Consider the following 19,335-nt stretch of genomic DNA (forward strand, 5'->3'; position numbering starts at 1 on the left):
TGTTTTCTCCTGTCCTTGCAGAGGTGCATAATGCTGAAGGCAGAAGACACTCTCGCTCGCTCACTCGCTCGCTCGCTCACTCACTCACTCACTCACTCACTCACTCACTCACTCACTCACTCACTCACTCACTCACTCACTCACTCACTCACTCACTCACTCACTCACTCACTCACTCACTCACTCACTCACTCACTCACTCACTCACTCACTCACTCACTCACTCACTCACTCACTCACTCACTCACTCACTCACTCACTCACTCACTCACTCACTCACTCACTCACTCACTCACTCACAGCTGGACATAGAGCAGGTGCACACTCTCAACAAATGTTCAGTGAGGCGCACAATGAATATCACAGGGCATATGAAATAATGCACATTTTAAATTCAATTTGGCCAATCGTTCATTCAAATGTCTGACCTAAAAATAGCAAGAGCCACTCATTTTAGGTTGCCACCATCTTTCTGACTGTCATTTGTGATGACATTTTCCTTCCACCGCTGCTGAAGAAATTCCAAATGAACATGCATTCTACTTGTTCACCACTGGGTCGCAAGTGTATTTTACACACTGTACCTTTAAGGTACCTTTCGGCAGTCGTTTCCCACGAGTCCAATCCAAACACGCTATACAATTGTTTGGGAGGGGCGTGTCATTTTTGATACAGCGTTTGCAACTTGTGTAGACAGGAAAGGTTGTATTAAAGAAATCAGAGTTGCTATCAGGATGAATAATCCTGCCCTCTGTAAGAAGATTAGGGAGTGTACGTCCACAGATGTGCACGCATAGAGATACACAAAAGAAATAGTTGACATGAAAACTGTCTGAAAAGGTATATGCTGTCGATGGCCATTCCTAGACTCCTTTTGATTTATGTTAAGAATCAAAGTGCAGGTAAAAGGGCTTTTGAAAAACCTACAAATCCTCCTGCTATTGTTGGATGTTCCTTGATCGAAGGCCTCAAGGGGGCTTCAATTCTTCATTTGGTTTTGTGGGCGTGCGCAAGACTAATGTGAGATATAGACAGTAAAAATAAGAGTGAAATACAGCATGACTGACAAATCTGCTTTTCTGCTAAAGCGAGTTGACTAATCCTTCAGCAAGCCTAATGTGGGCAAACTAATGCCATATAATCCATCCATGCAAGTCCACATCCACACTGTACACTTGCAATGGAAAAGCGGGAGGGAGCATCAACTCCTTTAGGATCACTTTCAGTACACTACAGCAGCGCTCCAGCCGCCATCAAAGCTTCATGTGCACACATGCATGAATCATGGATCCAAATTAGTGTGACGTAACAAGATTACATCATCAAAAGAGCATATGGTAGAAGTTGCTGCATTCCGCCGCCGCCGCACCATCTCAACAATGAAGGCGTGTCTCCAGTGTAAACATAGAGATGTATAGCCACAGGTTACACCCGCGTTCACTGCTCAATGTATGATAAAAACAGCAAAAATGACCAGCTTAATCAAGCAATATGCACTAAGTCTCCATGTGCTACAGCATGTGTATGCACGCACGCACGCACGCACGCACGCACGCACGCACGCACGCACACACAACTGAATATTTGAACATAACGTTCTTAGTGCCTTCTCCTCCACAGAGCAAACTCTATTAGCAAGCGTCTTCCCCCCAGGGCTGACACTGACATCTCTTATCAGAATCTCCTGTGCAAGAAGACACACACACATGCACACAAGGATGCGCCTCAAAGTAGGGAGAAAGGAAGAAAATAATGAAAAGGTGCAGCGACAAAAGGACAAAAATAGGCAAAGGTACTTCTCATGTAGTTATTATGTATGATAAATACATATATAGTGCAGTACATCATTTTTATGATTCATTTAGTCATATCTAAAAAGATGGGGAGTATTACATCCTCATTTCAACAGAGGAATGGGGTTATTGCAACAGTGGCCTACTATGGTTCAAATCTGAATTTCTTTCACCGCCATTTTAGCTGAATTATGGTCAACTGGTTTGACTTTGTGAGTTTTACGGTCTCCCTAAAAAAGTGCTCTATATTTGCATCTTACTTTGAAGGTTTTGGGTGTCCAGAAAGCTGAAATAACTTTTCAGGTATCTTAACATGACTAGTTTGTTTTGCATGTTTTCTAATGGGCAAATGCTAACATCTCTTGTGGCATTCGATTCTGTAGCCAATCTTACATTTTCGAATGACTACAAAGTTTATTTCAGCACTTTTTTTTCGGATGTACAAATCAATGTTGCTTGATGTAGCTCAAAGGGTTTGTAGAATTTATTTCAATTCCACTTTCATAAACAAAAAGCAGCTATTACAGAAATATGTACATATGAATTTCTTTAAAATACATTTCAGAAGCTCTTCTCAGCTTAGCCCCTGAAAAAGGTTTAGTCTCTGTGACGCTGCATCAAGTGCGCCGCTTTTCCTCTGCTCATTTTATACTCATCGGGAGGTTCAGGCTCTTGCCTGCATCACTTTCGAATAACTAAAACAATGGCGCCATCTAGTGGATAGGAAGAGGCGCTCAGTTGTCTAAGACAAGTTGGATGTGGTGTGACAAATTGGTTGGTCACTGACATTTGGATTGCCAATGTTTAACTTGAGAGCAAGGTAACTGGATTCTGTTGAGCTTGACGACAGAGGTGGAAGGGAAGACTGTATTGTGGAACAAGGGTGCCACGACAAGTCGCAGCTACCACTGAAGAAACCCATTTTACGCTGCCGGGACTACGTGATCAAACTGATTGATTACCTTTGCAACTTTGTAAATGATTCACTGAAAACCAGTGAAAGACCTTAGAGCAGTAATAGGGACACTTGGATCGAAGACGTTCTTGCAGGGCTTGTCAGATTCTGACCAGGTCCTGCTTGGCCAGCCAGCCAATATGATTTCCAGAGCCGCGAGTATGGGAGGCAAGGTGGCGGGCGCTACTGCAGGGAGTGCATGAAAGTGTCCAGATTATACTCGCTGTCGTACTGTTGCTGGTCCCAGAGCTCTCCCAAGCCGTCCAGCACCGACTTCATCGAGGCCTTTCCTGAGCTGGACGCGGACTGCTCACCCTTCTCGCCTCTGTCGTCCTGAAACACGCACATGAAGACGTACTGAATTTCAATAAATAAAATAATAGTGTGTTTATTCAGCCCACTGTTTTCCACTTTAGTAAAGCTTTTCTTTTGGTCCCTGTAACATATCATTTAAATTGTCTTCTATTGCAAAATAAAATCCAAAGAAAAAGAATCTTGAAATCAGGTCCCTTTGGTATTCTCACCTTGTCAAGCGTGAAGAGGTTGAGCAGTTGGTCTGTTCCCATGCTCTGCAGGCTGGCATTCTCCTGGCTGATGATGGTGTTGGCTATATTCATCTTGAACTTCTGCAGGCCCATGATCTTCTCTTCCAGGGTGCCTCGAGTGATGAGCCTGTACACGTTCACGACCCGTTTCTGCACGACACAAAACATGCGAGTTTTACACGAGCAGCCAATTTATTTGCGGTCCTGGTCGGTCACCGGTGCTTCTAGCACACAGCTATACGAGCGGGCCATGCGCGCTTGTGAGCACCTGGCCTATCCTATGAGCGCGGTCCATGGCCTGCAAGTCCCTCATTGGGTTCCAGTCATGTTCTACAAACACCACCGTGTCGGCGCCAGTCAGGTTCAGACCAAGACCACCGACGTGTGTGGTCAGCAGCAGCACATCAATGGATGGATCATTGTTAAACCTGGAGCCAAAAGCCAGCAGACCAGATTTAGATTGATTTTGGCAAGAGTCACAGCTCGGTCGACAAATACCCACCGGGACACGATGGCGTGGCGCAGGCCGGCCTGCACGCTCCCATCCAGTCGCAAGTATGTGACCGCGGGCATTTTGGGTTTCAGAAGGTCATGCTCAACAATATCCAGCATGCTCTTCAGCTGACAGAAAATGAGCACCCGATGCTGAGCCACCACTGCCTCGGTGCTCTCCTCGGAACCCCCGCCACCAAGTCCGCAGTCGAGGAGCAACTGAACAAAGGCAGAAATTGAAACATTGATTTCACGGACCCGCAATCACCCACTGGCGATGGAAGAAAACGAGAGCTTTTAGGAATGAACAATGCCTGCCTAGAGATAGAAGAGCCATTGAAGTCTCATGAGAAGAAGTTGCTGACCTGTTTTAGCGCAGAGAGTTTTGGAGCGTGCTGAATGTCCCGCAGGTTGGAACTTTGGCCTGCGAGCTGCTCAGTGACGCGTTTGTACTCTGGATGCTGCGGGGTCAACACCAAGCTCGGGTGGTTGCACAGCTTCCGCAGGTACTGCAGGGCCTGAAACATCATATAGATATTGATCCTGAAGTGGTTCTCAACCCTTGTGACACATTGTCTTACTGTCATAAGCCACTTTCATATGCCTTTATCAAAAACACCACAGTGCAAATTTGGGCACTATTCATAAGGCCAAAATTGTATCAATTAAAATTCTGTGCCTTAGATAATGAGGAGGCGGCGGCGGCGGCGTACCTGGAAGACGTGACCTGTGGCTTTCAGCTTGGGCTTTTCCTCTTGCTCCGGAGAGGCAGAGATGCTATCGTCTATGCTCGCCTTGGCCCGGGACTTGGCAAAGTCTTCGTAGAGCTGAACCTGAGAGTTTGTATGAAAAGTCCCAAAAAATTGAAGAGCGCCATGACAACATGACATCTAATGAAGTGAATGCAGGGTCTGGGACAAACCTGAAGAGGACTCAAGTTACAGTAGTAGTCCTGAATTATTTTGGGAGGAAGGTCCTGCAGTACATCCTCTTTCATCCTTCTCAAAAGGAAGGGTAACACTTGCCGATGAAGCGCCTCCATGGCCAGGACGCCTGCGCGGATAGAGCTCATGTCACATTGACATCACAGCAGGCATTTGGGGTTTTCACTGCCGTACCGGCCTCCTGTTCCCGTGAGGAACTTTTGGCGTCACGACTGGCCAGGATGGGTTTGCCGTAACGTGCAGCAAATTGGCGCTCGGTCCCCAGGAAGCCCGGCATCAGGAAGTCAAAAAGGGACCAGAGCTCCAGAACGTTATTCTACGGATGAGTTGAGGAGAAGGATGAGTCATGAAGAATTTGGTCCGTTTGAACAAACATCGCAGGAAGGAAGAACAAACCTGAATGGGCGTTCCCGACAAGATGACACGGAAGTTGGCAGCCAATTGTTTAATAGCTTTGGAAAGTTTGGTTTTGCCATTTTTGATGATATGGCCTTCATCAAGAATACAGTAATTGAATTTGATATTTCTGCAAAGGTGGAAATCAAAAGGCATGATACATACAAAAGAAAGATGCGCTTTGAAATAAAAGCAGACAGAGTACTCACTTAAAAAAGTCAATGTCGTTTCGTACGACATCGTAAGAAGCAACTACAAGATTGTGTTTCTTCACTTGGTGCTGTAAGCTGACAGCAAATCAAAACGGTCATTCTCATTTCGTGCTTTGCATATCTATGAAAGGTGCATCCCACACCGTTCCAACTTACCGCATTCTCTCCGTAGGTGGACCGGTATAGTGCAGCGGATTGAGGTACTCTTTGGCGCAAAACTTGCCGACCTCGTCCACCCAGTGACCAGTCAGTGTGGGTGGGCACACCACCAGAGAGGGCAGCGGGATGCAGTCTGCCGCTTTTGTCTTGGCATATTCCTGAGACCTGAAAAGCAATCAACAAAGTGCTTTATAAAAACATCCACGATTCATTTGACATTTGTCCAGTACCTGAGGTAGTGATCTCCTGCTAGAATGCAGATGGACTGCAGAGTCTTGCCGAGGCCCATGTCATCACACAGGATCCCGTGGAGCTTGTACTTGTTCAGGAAGGACAGCCAGTTCACGCCATCCTAAGAGATGGATGGATGGATGAAGACTATTGTCACTAGGACGACGACTTCCTACTTTTGAGAGTCTTGAACAATCTGCATACCTGCTGGTACTTCCTTAGCTCTGCCTTAATGGGCACAGGGATGGTGTAATTCTCCAGTTTTCTGCCATCAAGCAGTTGTTCCAAGAAGTGTCGCTCTCTGGCCTTCTGTCGGATCAGGTCGGCAGACATGGCTGGAGGGTCTGGTATACCTGCCTAGGGAAGCAAGTAGGACGTCTCAGATTGAGGATAAAAAAATCAAATGCCATCAAATGTGTCAGTCAGAGAGAGTGCAGGTTGGTTCTTATTTGCGTGGTCTTACCTCCAGCGGCAAGAGACGGATGAGCGTAGCAAAGCATTGCGTGGCCATGAAACGAATGCTGTCGCTAGGATCACTCATACGTCCTAACACCGGTACTACCAGCAATACGATGTAGGGCACGATATCCACATCCAACTGTTCCATGACACCTAAAAGTCACTTAGTGAAGGACAATCTCAGCCGAAATTGAAACACAACACAAGACCGTTTCTTCAAACGGTCACGTGACAGAGAGCGGAGCGGAGCGTGCCAAGGATACAAGCCAGAGCCTCGATGGCCCCCTCCTGTTTGGTGCTGTCGTGAATAGCGGCTAACCAGGGCAGGACGCACTCCAGAAAGGCGTCCATGGTGTCCAGCATGGATATCTTGCTAAGCACGCCCACACACCGAGCTGCCATGTGACGCACTGCCGTGTAAGGGTGCTGGAGGCAGGTAAACAGATGAGGAAGGTGTTCCAGCAGCTGAAATTGAACAGGAAAAACAAACAGGATCGTTCCATGCAGTCATTGGGACGAATGCATGTGCAACTAAATAAATGTTCTCAACCGGGAGCTGGGTGGCCCAGGTCCACAATAAAGTCAATAAATATTGTCTTGTCAGCACATTTACTGCAATGAGGTCATTGCAAAGACAATAGAAGAGCCATACCAGAGGTTTGAGCTCATGGGACATGGCTCCACTCATGACTTCAAGCACTTGGAGTGAGTTGACCAGTTCCTGAGCTGCAACGTCGCCTCTTTCCAGTTGAATCTGCCTATCTGGAAGACAGGAAAGTCCCTTACAACATGATGTGTCTGTCATACGTGACCGTTTGAGAACTGCACCAAGAGTATGAATTTTTGAACTCAACATACCGATCAAATGCTTTTCATTGACTACGGTCCTCAAAGGCCCCACCGTGTTCTCCCAAAGGTATGGTAGTGACTTGGTGAGGTCGCTACCAAAATGCCTCGCAATGGTTGTAAGTGAGAACTCCGCCCCTCTCCTTTGAATAAGACACGGCTTCCTCTAGGAGGAGAAAAATACAACGCAGGCAAAAGCAGATTTGCATCTTGTGATATCAGCGCTGAGTTCATCTGCTCATTCCGTCATACCTCGTCATTGTCTACGCTGATGGCGCTGCCTGGAGGAAGGTCTGAAGTGGGAGTCTTGGATGATTTGGGAACAGGGCCCCTTTTACTGGTGATTGCAAATGCTGCCCTCTGATGACGGTACAGAGTCATGATGCCTTGAGTTTTGTTAACCATGTGATGCAGGCAGTCTTTGTCCAATCCGCCGCCTAATGTCAACAATGGAAAATAAAATGCTAATTAGGTGAGAGCCGAAACTAGTTTTACGTCAAACACCAGCGCTTTGGATGGTGATTAGATTCAGTTACCTTTGGAGTTTTCCTGTGCGGGTGGTACGGGGCAGGCGGACGAAGGGGTGACTGAAGAGTCTGCGCAAAGTGAGGCGCAGAGGTTTTTGAGAATTTTGGGGTTGGGACACGGTGAGCGTCCAGCACACTGCTGCAGCAGCTTGGCAATGAAAGAAGCGGCGTAGCCCTGAATAAGCGTGTTCTCCTCCCGCTTAACGCTCTCCATCAGAGGTCGGACCAGCGGGTTGAGTTTGTCGGGAAGCACTTGCAGGTTGATCACCGCGCAAGCGGTGAACATGTGGACACGCAGATGCAACTGCTGCCATTCGTGGCTGGTTTCCATGACTGTGGCTTGGGCCTGCTGCCGCTTGCTGTCCAATACCTGCCACGGTTTTGTCGTCATATTCAAAGCAGCTGTTGATTCGGTGAAGATGGTGGTTAACTAGGGAATAAGCAGGAGAACGAAAGTTGCCATGACTGAGTGCAAAGCTGTTTTGTATTTTCGGTTGTCTGCCAAACGTCGGTTTACAAAGGTCTCGATCAACATTGCGTGGAGGCGAATGGCGCGCAAATGACGAGTTGGAGTACATTTCTGCGTGCAAGCCAATAACCTTATGAAAGGTGTTGTTTTTACTTTTTGGCTCGTTGCCTTAACTGCTAGTGACTTAATATACAGGAGCATAGATGACTTTTCGAGACTGTGCGTCGTATTCAGATTTGCATGGTAGGAAAAAAACTCAAGTCTCAGCTGCATCAGGCTGTGGTGGAAAGCTTTTAAAATACTCTAATTGCATAAGAGTGTATACATTGGGAGCGAGGCTCTCACAGCATTTCACCAGATTGATTTAGATCGTATTCAAAGTACAAATGCCTCTTCCGACCGACGCCTGCAGTACACCCACCGACGAGGCATCAAATGAAAATACATTTGCTGTCTCAGATAGTGCGTGCACGAGCATGTTTTCCAACGCGCCTTAGTGGTCATACCAGCTCGTTGGCTTGATCAATAGTGAACACACTGCAATTGAGGCGGTCTTGAACGTCCACGTGAGCCTCAGAAAGCAAGGCGATGAGCTGCTTGCACTCGTTCTGCATACGCGTGAAAGGGATGGCAATCTCGTCGTAATACAACTGCTCGGACAGAATGGCGAGGAGACGAGGCTGCACCGCACTTGACACTATCTGGCAATCCTAATGGGGAACATTTGAAACAGAAATCAATACCGGCTTTGAAACTAGTGGCCTCGTCGTGCACACAAAAAGAAAAGTGTTTCACCTTTTGCAGAGAAGCCCACTCACAGAGTACAAGAGCTACAGCTATTCGCTGAAGTGCAGACTTTGAATTAAGGTGAAAGAGCAGTAACTGGCCCAGAGACTCAGCTGGACGGATCTCCTGAGACGCAGCATTGAGATGAGGCTCGCATATACACTTACATAGAGCCCCAAGCAATCTGGAACAAAGAGATGAGAGAATGTCTCAAACTAAAAATACTCTTGAAAAAGGAGCCACGTCGCTCACGAGACGAGGGGGAGAAGGGGAAAATAAATAAAAATAAAGAGCGGCTTTATGCGGTGAAAGCATGCCACCGACTCACTTGGCAGCCATAAGGCGAGCACGGATCACCACATAGTCCCTCGATACTGGGTCATCGGTCACCGTCTCTGCCCCTGCTATGTACTCCTGGACTGTTTCCTTGATCTGGATGGTGCCTTGGCGTGCCTTTGAACCGGCTTTATCCTGTTACATTGACACAAATGCACTCAAGGCTTTGTCCAAGAATCTGACCAGGTCAATAAAGTGAAGCATTTTCATATTTATTTCATTAATACCGCATCTTTTTGGAGTGGCACATTTCAAAGTATTTCTTTCAAGTGATTCCAATAGACAGAACAACCTTGGCGCGAGCCTTGACTTCAAGCAACATGTTGAGGTCGATGGGCATGTGCGAGCCCTGCATCATGAGACAAAGCCAGGCGCCCATCCATGGACAGCTGGCTGCTACCACAAACTGTTGCGGGGCCTGAGAGAGGAGCTCCGTCCACACCTGGATGCAAATGGACGCACGCAGCTTAATCGAAGCCTAGTAACTATGGACAAGATCTAAAAACAGAGGAAAGTCATTTCTCTTGGCTTCATCGTACCTTTTGGATAAGTTCCAGAATTTCCTCATTGCTTTCAAGTATACAAGACTGGAACATGTGACGGAGCATATCTTGTAGGATGGGGTTGATCCACAATGCACATTTCTGATGGAGAAAAGCACATCATCAGCATTAGCAAGCATAAATGTTAGCAATTATTTCAAAATAGAACACTTCACATTTTTATAGGAAGGCATGACCTGGTCAGATTTAGACCCGAGTGCAGATTATGCAAGCATCCATACCGAATGTTAGCGATCCATTCAAAAAAAAGAACACTTCATATTTCAAACATGGATGGATATATTAACACATTACCTGGTCAGATTTAGACAGGAGCGTGTAAAGCGTTTCTAGCGCTGCTCGTCGAACAGATGAAATAGTGTGCCTCAAGAAGGGCCAAACCCGGGGGACCAGCACCGTTAAGGACTGCTGCATACTACAGAGACCAAGAAGAAAGTTGATCAACGCAATTCCGACACATCGCCATCCAGAGAAAGAACTCAACTCATTGTCTAACGGTTTACAATTCTGGAGGAGAAGGCGTTATAGCGTCGAGATCGAAAGACCAAGGTCTGGGTGATGAGTGCCAATTGTTACCGTTCAGCTTTTACTCTGAGAACCTCAATCGGACCAACCTGCACTGTCGAACCTGCGGGTAGGTGAGCAAAGACGACAACAATGTCATGATGCTGTTGGTGGAAGCGGTGAGGTCGTCCAGATCCAAAAGAGCATCCCACAATGTGTTTATGATGAACGGTACCTGCGGCGCAGCGGAACGTCCGTTACGAACATTAAACCTTGATGTAGAACGTTTGGTTAAACGCTGTCGTGTGCGACAGGTCGTTTGAAACTAACCTTATTGGGCAGTAACTGTACCAAGCCTTCCACCACAGGGATGAGTGCCGCAGCAGCCACAGCCCTGACATCATCATCCAGGTCCTGAAGGCCCTCAGTGATGGCAGGGAGCAGCCGTGGGAGTAAAACAGAGATCAGGTCCTAAGATGCAAGAAGAACACAAAGGACGGATGGTTAGTGACGTATTGATGCGGCGATAGTGTCACTTCACAGGCGTACCTGTCGGACGGCAAGTGCATATTTGATTCCGAGCAGGCCTCCGTGACGGACCTCCCACTGGTCTTCTTTGAGCAGCTTCAGCAGCACGTCAACCGTCATGGACACCCCAGTCTCGCTCATGTGGCGCAGTGCCACACCAAGCGTCTGAGCACACGTCTCTCGGACGGGAGCCACAACCTGATGAGAGATTAACGTGGAACAACACCAGTGCTTAAGCAAAGAATTCCGATGATGTCAATCAGAGAGCGCCGTGAACACCGACTTCGTCCGATACAAAATCTCCAAAACGGTCCAGAGCAAAGACGCAGAGCAAACGGATGACGAGGTCTTGTATCCACTCCTCGTGCTGCCGCCACATCTGGAACAAGCAACATAAGAGTTAGTGCTCAAATCCCGTGATCAACTGGCAAGAATAATGATCGATCGATCGATCAAACACCTGCTCTGCAGTGCTTCCCGCAAGTTTGCCACCTCCTGCGCCGTGGGACTTGAGGATTTCTCGAAGACCAGTGCCTGCACCGTGACGGATCTGTAAATGACATGCATGAGTGGCTTTTGCTGCTTTAGTCACCAGAATGCGTAGAAGATATTGTGCTAAAGCCATTTTTCTCAGTTGACTTCTCTTTAAGGTTTGAAATGACTTTTTTACCTCCCAGGAAGGATTAAAGAGGTCGTTGCAGAGTTCTTCACTGAAGCTTTCCAATGGCCATTCTTGTGACTAAAAATCAACAAGAGGCATGAGTGCAAGCGTCACACAATTTTCACTAGGTATTGATACACGTATCAATAAATGCCCCGTTTCATTACCTCGTCTGAAAGACTGGAGGAATCCTGAACTTTGTTCATTAGAACTTTATGTTCTGTTGCTGGCGGGTCAAGAACTATGCTGGTGGTTTTCCTTCGTTTCTCTTCAGGCTCACCTTCAAAACTGTCATTACTGAAGAAGAAGAAAAAAATCTTCATGTTATTGAAACTATGTCCCGTTAAATGTGGGCCGGCTGATCAACCAGTGCAACCAAATTTCAGACTTTTGGTTCTTTCTGTTCAAATTTCTGTTCTTCTAGCATGTGAAATGCAAAACAATGCACTGTGCACTTTCCCAATATGCTTTTTCTCCTCACCTTTTTTCATTTGGATCCAAGTCTCTGGATTTTTGTTTTGCAACTAGCTTTGCCAGCCTCTTTGCCTTGTTCTTCTGGCGATTGCTCATGCCTGGCCGAAATTCCGAGTCTATCAATTCGGCAGCTTGAATAGGCTGAAACCATTAGATTGGTTATTTCATTTCATCAGACAAGACATACAGTTTGAAAGAACACCAAAACAAAGAGTGCACCGCACCAACACCAATTGTCAAATTCACCGTCGCGGCGCTCTTAAATGAAAAGTCTGATATCTTACAAAGCAACGTTTGCATAATGTGCCCCACTTCTCGTCCACCAAGCAAAGATGTCAGACGAGAAGAGCTAATGCCAAATACTTGGCAGCGGAGGCTTACACGTGCTCAGTTTGGATCGAGAAAAGTTATGATGCTGAAAGGAAGACCTACGACGTGATTACGGGAGCTGGACCCTGCTGTAATCTTGCTTCCTTGAGGCCTCGAGACACTCGACGGACAAGTGTAGTCCAGGTCTTCGTCATTAAACAGCTCCTCGGTGTCCATGCCAATGGCGGCGCCTATGTCGAGTCCCAACTTCTTCTGAAGAAGCTTTCTTTGGCAGGCCAGGCGTTCCTTGGGGTCCATCTCGCCTGAAAATATACAACAGTTGGGAACCATTCAACAAACCAAGTAGCAACATGACTATTGCAGCTGCTACAAACAACTTATTAAATAAATAGACACAAACATTTGGAACATTATCTTTTCAAGTCGGATGACGCCACCACATTCAAGTCACACTCTTTGTGTCGTTTGTGTGCACATGATTACAAATGCAAATGGGATGTGCTTCCGGCCGGGGCTTTTTAGCAGCTCTGTGTAAATGTTTGGTTGAAGTCTGCTTTTTAGCAGCTAGCTCTGTGTAAATATGGATCATTTGGTTGAAATGTTCAAAAACACCAGCTTTGCTACATCAAGCTCGTGTTAAGATGGCTTGACTTACACATTTTGTCATCTTGCAATTCAAACTCTGCACCAGCGGATCCCAGAAGAGATGCGCCATGTTTGAGTAGGCGGGAAATGTCAAAATGGTAGAAGCTCAGCCTCTCGCTGGCTGGATCCTCAGGCGATAATGACTCTGGAAGAAAAGAAACGGACAGTAACATTGACAACACGGTACAAAATACAGTACATTTGGCCTTCTTTCCTCTATGCATACTACATAAATAGAAAGACAGAAGTCCACTCTGAGAGCTTTGATATTCCTCTTGAAACAAATCACAACTTTGTAAGCACTCTTCACTATTTCTTATAGTCAGTATTGACCAAATGACTTGCTACATTATCATGGTTACCATAAAGTGAATTAAAAAAACAAACAAAAAAAAAACTTTTTCTTCTTCAAAACAAAGCAGTGGGTAGTCACAAAAAGGTGAAGTTAATGTAACAGGTTGGCTTCAAACACATCCTAAATTTTGAGAGCCTTTATTGTCCGTTATTACACCAAAGAAGCATGCAATGCAGTGTTTTCTGGCCAGCCTTGGCAATCACCTTCTTTAGGCTTTGGGGCAGGGTTCCATTCTGGAATATTTTTCACAATAGCTTCCACAGCTTGGCCTGCTGCTATACGAGTGTCCCAGTTGGGACTCCTTAGATAGGTCAAGACCTTAGAATAGACAGAATCAATTTATCGCATTGACAATTCAAATGTCCGATGAGCAAAACAATGACGTCTGAAAACACAAACAAGCCCAAGTTAGCCTTGTTATGACACCCATTTAAAACAAACATACCTTAGCCAATAAGTTATTAAGCTCATGCGGGTGGAGTTTCACCACTTCTCCTAGCTGCTGGGCTGCTGCTTTCCTAGTTACTGGAGTTGTTCCAGTGTCAAGTAGGATGAACAAACGATCAAGTCTAGAAATAAATGTATATAAGGTCAGCACAAACAACATGTCACGCAATGGGCACAAGGCAATATTAATAGCTCTACAATTACAGAAACTTGGGCAGTGAGGCTGTGGGATGTAGGAGTCATTCAAGAATTTCTGATCAATACGTCCATATAGCATTTTTGCTAAGGAATGTATGGGACAGCAAAACGATGGAGGCGGGAGCAACTGCGCTTTAACTAAGCAGTCTATAAATAAAGTGGTGTGGATTAAAAGGTGTATAGCTTTTGCCCCCCGAACAGTAGAACAGTAGCAGATCGTTACCACGGTCACACCAAGAGAGAGGACTTGGAACATCCGACGTGATCATAGCCAGGCCACAGTCATCAGATCATTCGAACAATATTTGAAAGCTGATCACAATTACTCTTCTTCTATACCTCCACTCATACTGTGAGAGTGTTCGAGTTGAGGAGTCAGCGGACCCAAACATCATGTCATCACGTTGTCGTTATCCATCCTGCATCCAGCAACTTGACTTGACGACATGAAGCAGCGGTCGGTGCACAACAGCAGATCAAGTGTACGATGGACCCGGTGTCAACACGAATGTGTACGACGACTCAAGTTTTGCCCAACATTACACTGTTTACAGAAGGGCCGTCGCTACGCCGTTCTCTGCTAAATCGAATCGAACGCCGCACTGTTAAGTAGGCTAGCTAGCCAATTGTTTGAGTCAAGTCCGACACATGCAAAGTATGCATTAGCGCAACATAGGCGGATCTTACCTTGTTACAGCCATGTTCAGGAGTCCTGTCGCTCTTCCCGTCCCACATTCAAATCGAAACGATAGACTCAACACGATCACTGCAAATGGATCCCGAAGTGTGGCGAATAATGACAGCAGGCTAGTTAGCAGCTAGCGTTAGCGAGTCGAGGCCCGGCAGTCTGCGGATGTGCTACTGACCGCCCCAAGTGTGTCGAAACAAGACGCCGAGTTCACTTTCAATTCATGGCTTCAAAGTTGTCTCTCTTGCCTCCCCGGTATCTTCTGCCACCAAATGTTACCAAGTACCACAAACATATGAATCCATGGCTTACGTTACCCTTCAGAACTCTTTGCAGATAAATACTTCAACCTAATTAAGTATAAAGAGTTATTTTGTGTCGCTGACAAGGCGACCCGGTAGACTGTTTTTATATGAGGGGCCATCTTGCATTTATTCCTTCCTCTGTGGAAGGCGATCGCTGATTGGCTACACACATCACGGCAAGCCAATGAACGTACGCGTTAAAAGGGAATACGAATAAAGAAAAAAAGAAAAAACGCGAACGGACGCTTTTCTTTTTTTAACCTTTGCTGCGTGCATTATTTTATTTCGCGTGGGTATAGGCGATCTTTTAAAATACGACATGTAGCCAATACATCACTTTGTGTGTTTGCACAAAATCCCGTAATAACGTACGTATGAATCATATTTTGACAAAGTTTTGCTTTTACAACGCTATCGTTTTTCATAATCACGATTGTCGTACTGTCACCGCATGTTCTCTATATTTGATTTTATGTTTAACAAGTTATATGTACAATTAAATAGGAAGGTAGCGTGTCTGGGCGTGTGCGTGTGTGTGTGTGTGTGGGGGGGGGGCTTGATAATACATAGAGCTGACCATGGTGCTGAACACTTTCCCTATCGACAAGAAAAAAGCCCCTTGTGGGCTGAAAAATATCCTGTTTGTGTGCATAAAATGTTTATTTGATTTGTTTATCCTTATCTGAGGTTTATTTTTGTCTATTTCCTAATTGTGAAAGAAACCTGAAATATTTTAAATGAAATAAAACACTATATAGACTCTGTTTTAGGCAAATGCCGCCAATGTCAATAAAAATTTGGGATGAAATCAAATGAACACAAACATGCTGTTTCAGAAAGCAAATTGAGTTCAACAGAGATTTGTATTTTATTTAAAATGCGCATTCGTGCACATCACTGACTGTAATAATCTGTCTACAGAAGAGCAACACTGTCTCTGCATATGAACTGATTCTTTCAACAGTTCACAAATACGTAAACAAAAAATCTATACGGGTACAGAAAAAAAATACAATTGCGCTCACAAAATATTCATTGCCCACAAACGGTCCCAAACCCTGTGCTGTTCTTCCCTCAATTTAGGAGTCATTAACAGCACCACTATAATGCACTTTGATCAATACCTCAAAGATACTTTGTTTTAATTAAATCGAATTTTGGCCTGATGCAAAATTATACTAATACAACCCTAGTGAGGATAAGCAATGCAAAGTCACTAGCGGTACTCAATTGAACAAAAATCCTGACACTGGCTCTCCACAGAAAATGACTACAGAGCATACATAGTGCACATAGCTCAAACCTTGCGGTCCAACATGCTGCGTCTATCTACCTCATCAAGTCCTCTCAAATTAAAAGCATTCTTTCTCATTTTGCGGACTTTTAATAGTCGTTGAATTTCTTCTCAAGCTCTAAATCCCAAAAGAACATCATCACCTGCGATAGCACGTAGCACAACTGCCGGCTTGGTAAGTAAGCCCTTTTAGTAAGGTTAGACTTGGGAGCCAATGAGGCAGTGATGGCCCGAGTACTGCCCTGCGACGGGGCCGTTGGAGACCTGCAGGGTGGCGGTGTGGGCCAGATATGCGCTAGGTCTGTGGTTTGGGACGAGAGCCGACTGTGCGACTTGCTGGGGATACTGCGTGCCGGGCCGGTGCAAGTACTGGGCCACAGTGGCTGCCTGGCTCGAACTGTGGTAGACCGTCTGAACTTGCTGCTGTAGCTGTTGGCCCGGTTGCTGGTACTTGTGCTTGTTGGCCTCTTTCACATCACTGTCATGTGCACTAAACAAAAAGAGGACAGTGAAAAATCAGTTGACAAAATTCTTCTAACTTTACAACAGTCCTTTTTCGCGAGGAGAATTTTTAGAATTCATTGTCAGAGCATTCAAATACACACATGAGGAGTTTCTCGGTACATGGGACCAGGTTCTCCAATGTATAGCCTGTGAGTCGCTGCAATCGGGGTGCCCAAGTAGGCGATACGTGCAGGATGAGGCGTGAGGCAGCCACGCATGCGGCGGCCACCAGAGAGGGTTCAAAACATAAAAACACGTGATCTGGGCAAAGAACAATAGAAAAGACACTTAACAAAATGGACACATACAAGCGGCATGTCATTGTTGTTCAAGTTGGAGATGTTATGACCCCCCCCCCCAATTTAAAACAGCTCCCAGGTGTCTTAATAAAAACTTTGAGAAGTTCTTCAGCAATTAGTTCACATGTGTACCATTACCTTGCAGGGAGACTTCCAGGAAGTAATCGACATACTTGGCCATGTAGAGTTTTGTTTTCTCTAAACAGGTCATAGGCAAGCCATCGTGTAGGTCTCCCTCGTGAACTGCGATAGAAAGGTAGTATTCGATGAAATGAGCTGCTGTGGGGAGGTACAGGTTCCACTGGAAGGATTCCAGCAGGAACAGCTCCATGTGGAGAAGAGCCTGCTTGGTCATAACTACGTTCATGGAGCGCATGCACCCCAGACTATTCAGTGTCTCCAATTTTGGAACCTTGTCCTCCCTTTCCTCAAATTTACCTGCAGAAAGGAAAGCAGAGCATTACGACGCAGTGAGACATGAAAGACCCTTTGCGCACTTACTTGCCAAAAGAAGACACGAGAGCGAGACCATGTGAAGCTGCTGAGTGGTGACATCGTAGCGGTCCATGAAGAGGTCCAGCAGGTAGACAGCAAGGTGTCTCGCTGGTGGACACAGCCGGAAGTGGTTGCTGATGATGGCTATGAGGTCTGCAAAGTATCGCCTCAAGTTGAGCTGAGGGGACTGGCCTTTAAAGGAGGGCAGGTTGAGCTCCTGAATGAAGACATTTTGCCTTTGAGAATGCCACTGCAGCTTCATTCTTTCACTATACTATGCAGACTCAACATAGCTTGTGAATGCACAAACCACAAGCTGATGAAAATTCAGAGTCACATGCGTTAGTCACAAACGGGGTTTTAAAAATGTATGACTGAACAGCCCGCGGGCCACGCCAAATCCCAGCCTGGAAACTCGCTCACTCACTCACTCACTCACTCACTGTCACTCACATTGTTTCGCAGCGCCTGGTGAATATCTTTAGCCAGTTGTCCTTGCCACCACTGGTCCTCTAGCTCCATTTAACACAGGGGCTTTTGAAACAACTGAAAAAACAAACCGTCAATTACCTTCTAGCGAGCGTCAATTAGTCTGTCCAGAAAGTTCAAATACATCCGTGCTATATAGAAGCAGCTGATTTTTGTGCCACGCATGCAGGCAGTTGCACCGGTTGCATAGACTTCTATCTAGTTCGTTAATTTGTTGCATATAGAGAGTTTGGAAAAGCCAATACTCACCCAGAGAGCACATCAATGGAATATAGCGGCCCGTTCAGCTGAAATAAAGTCCAATGTAGACTCGTAGAACATGCTTTTGCACCGCGCAAGCAATCAGTCAGTGAAGCTTCATCCCTTGACACAAACCCAGCAAACACGGCTGTGGCCTTCAGTGTCAACGGAAGTTACATAATCTAGGTGAGTCCCCTTCAGTTACAAAATGAAATAGGCCACAATGAAGGTCCCAAGTAGGGACTATATTTGTATACAGTTGATGAGAATTCACGTTAGACTACATAATGTTTACAACATTCAAACATGAGGGTTTTGATCGCTACAGTTGATTTTCTAGTAAGCGGTCACTGTCTCATTTTACGCATTTCTAATTGGCCATGAAAGCAGCACAATGGGGAACAGCAACAGCACTCAGCCAATTAAATGGAAATAGACATATTTAACAAATGGATAGTATTCTGTTGTCCACCATGCCACCACTTAGATGCATATAATCAAATAATTAAAAGTCAATCATTTGTGCAAATTACTCATTGCGCAAGTGTGTATCAAATTGACAGCCCTTCACATCAAGCAATGCCACTGCAAGCTGAAGTCCACAAAATCAAATCAAATCAAATCAAATCAAATCAAATCAAATCAAATCAAATCACAATCAAAGTCAGATAACCACTGGAAGAACATGCAAACACCTCACATCAAGGCTGGAGCCTGGATTTGAACCGGCAACATTACGCTAACGGTGCTGCACATGTAATTGGAATGAAATAAAAATGTTCTTTGAAGTTTAAAAAAGATATTTGATGAAAAGTTGTCCAAAATTAAGAAGACTAAAGACGTTTTTACAGTCATACTGTACTTATAATAATCGTGAAAACAGTGCGTTACTGCCACCCACAGGAAAAAGGTGTTTCTCCATAGTGGAGGTCTGCGCTGCAGAATATTCTTACTCTCAAGCCAAAGTCACATTTTGCTTTATTAAAACACAAATGTCAATAAATTTACAATTTAAAAAAAAAGATATCTGCAACAAAGATTTTAAAAAAATGCCAGCCAGTCACAAGTTGATTATTTTTTGTGTAAAATAAGACATAGGAGTGAATGGTCATCGAGGATTAAAAGAGCAATTTGCAAGTTAATTCGCTTCTCTCCTCCACATGAGG

At 45.4% G+C, this 19,335-nt stretch overlaps 2 protein-coding genes across 4 annotated transcripts; both read right to left on the bottom strand.

Annotated features, from left to right (window-relative positions):
• Nucleotides 1-2,253: 2,253 nt before the first annotated feature.
• btaf1 (BTAF1 RNA polymerase II, B-TFIID transcription factor-associated) lies at nucleotides 2,254-14,978 on the bottom strand. 3 transcript variants are annotated; one of them, XM_049735962.2, is made up of 39 exons: nucleotides 14,722-14,978; nucleotides 14,543-14,621; nucleotides 13,656-13,779; nucleotides 13,414-13,528; nucleotides 12,866-13,000; nucleotides 12,313-12,512; nucleotides 11,888-12,021; nucleotides 11,574-11,703; nucleotides 11,416-11,484; nucleotides 11,206-11,295; nucleotides 11,029-11,124; nucleotides 10,767-10,943; nucleotides 10,548-10,688; nucleotides 10,328-10,452; nucleotides 10,008-10,128; nucleotides 9,690-9,794; nucleotides 9,443-9,592; nucleotides 9,143-9,285; nucleotides 8,824-8,998; nucleotides 8,535-8,738; nucleotides 7,569-7,989; nucleotides 7,285-7,469; nucleotides 7,045-7,198; nucleotides 6,839-6,948; nucleotides 6,450-6,651; nucleotides 6,191-6,339; nucleotides 5,932-6,084; nucleotides 5,727-5,848; nucleotides 5,494-5,661; nucleotides 5,335-5,412; nucleotides 5,126-5,255; nucleotides 4,904-5,045; nucleotides 4,708-4,838; nucleotides 4,499-4,618; nucleotides 4,151-4,303; nucleotides 3,796-4,004; nucleotides 3,562-3,721; nucleotides 3,273-3,443; nucleotides 2,254-3,081 (listed from the first exon to the last, which is right to left on the bottom strand). In XM_049735962.2, the coding sequence occupies exons 2-39, from the start codon at nucleotides 14,554-14,556 to the stop codon at nucleotides 2,932-2,934; spliced, it is 5,556 nt and encodes a 1,851-aa protein (XP_049591919.1). In that variant the 5' UTR covers nucleotides 14,557-14,621; nucleotides 14,722-14,978; the 3' UTR covers nucleotides 2,254-2,931. The 3 variants fall into 3 exon arrangements, with proteins under 3 accessions (XP_049591919.1, XP_068508698.1, XP_068508697.1); XM_068652597.1 differs by having other exon boundaries at nucleotides 10,328-10,341; nucleotides 14,543-14,978; XM_068652596.1 differs by having other exon boundaries at nucleotides 14,543-14,978.
• A 714-nt stretch (nucleotides 14,979-15,692) lies between these two features.
• ccnj (cyclin J) lies at nucleotides 15,693-19,311 on the bottom strand. Its single transcript, XM_049735815.2, has 6 exons — nucleotides 18,179-19,311; nucleotides 17,894-17,986; nucleotides 17,447-17,657; nucleotides 17,084-17,383; nucleotides 16,748-16,907; nucleotides 15,693-16,632 (listed from the first exon to the last, which is right to left on the bottom strand). The coding sequence occupies exons 2-6, from the start codon at nucleotides 17,960-17,962 to the stop codon at nucleotides 16,341-16,343; spliced, it is 1,032 nt and encodes a 343-aa protein (XP_049591772.1). The 5' UTR covers nucleotides 17,963-17,986; nucleotides 18,179-19,311; the 3' UTR covers nucleotides 15,693-16,340.
• Between the last annotated feature and the right edge of the window lie 24 nt (nucleotides 19,312-19,335).

This window comes from Syngnathus scovelli, chromosome 12 (genome assembly GCF_024217435.2).
Source record: "Syngnathus scovelli strain Florida chromosome 12, RoL_Ssco_1.2, whole genome shotgun sequence".
Classification (NCBI taxonomy): Eukaryota; Metazoa; Chordata; class Actinopteri; order Syngnathiformes; family Syngnathidae; genus Syngnathus; species Syngnathus scovelli.

Bases quoted from the DNA above. Each gene is read 5' to 3' on its own strand.
- btaf1 (XM_049735962.2), bottom strand. The intron at 4,619-4,707 runs GTTTGTCCCAGA...ACAAACTCTCAG, and splicing joins GTAACTTGAGTCCTCTTCAG to GTTCAGCTCTACGAAGACTT. The intron at 3,722-3,795 runs GTGGGTATTTGT...TTTTGGCTCCAG, and splicing joins CGCCACGCCATCGTGTCCCG to GTTTAACAATGATCCATCCA.
- ccnj (XM_049735815.2), bottom strand. From the start codon at position 17,962: ATGGAGCTAGAGGACCAGTGGTGGCAAGGACAACTGGCTAAAGATATT. The intron at 17,658-17,893 runs GTGAGTGACAGT...GTCTTCATTCAG, and splicing joins ACCAGGCGCTGCGAAACAAT to GAGCTCAACCTGCCCTCCTT. The intron at 17,384-17,446 runs GTAAGTGCGCAA...TCCTTTCTGCAG, and splicing joins CTCGTGTCTTCTTTTGGCAA to GTAAATTTGAGGAAAGGGAG.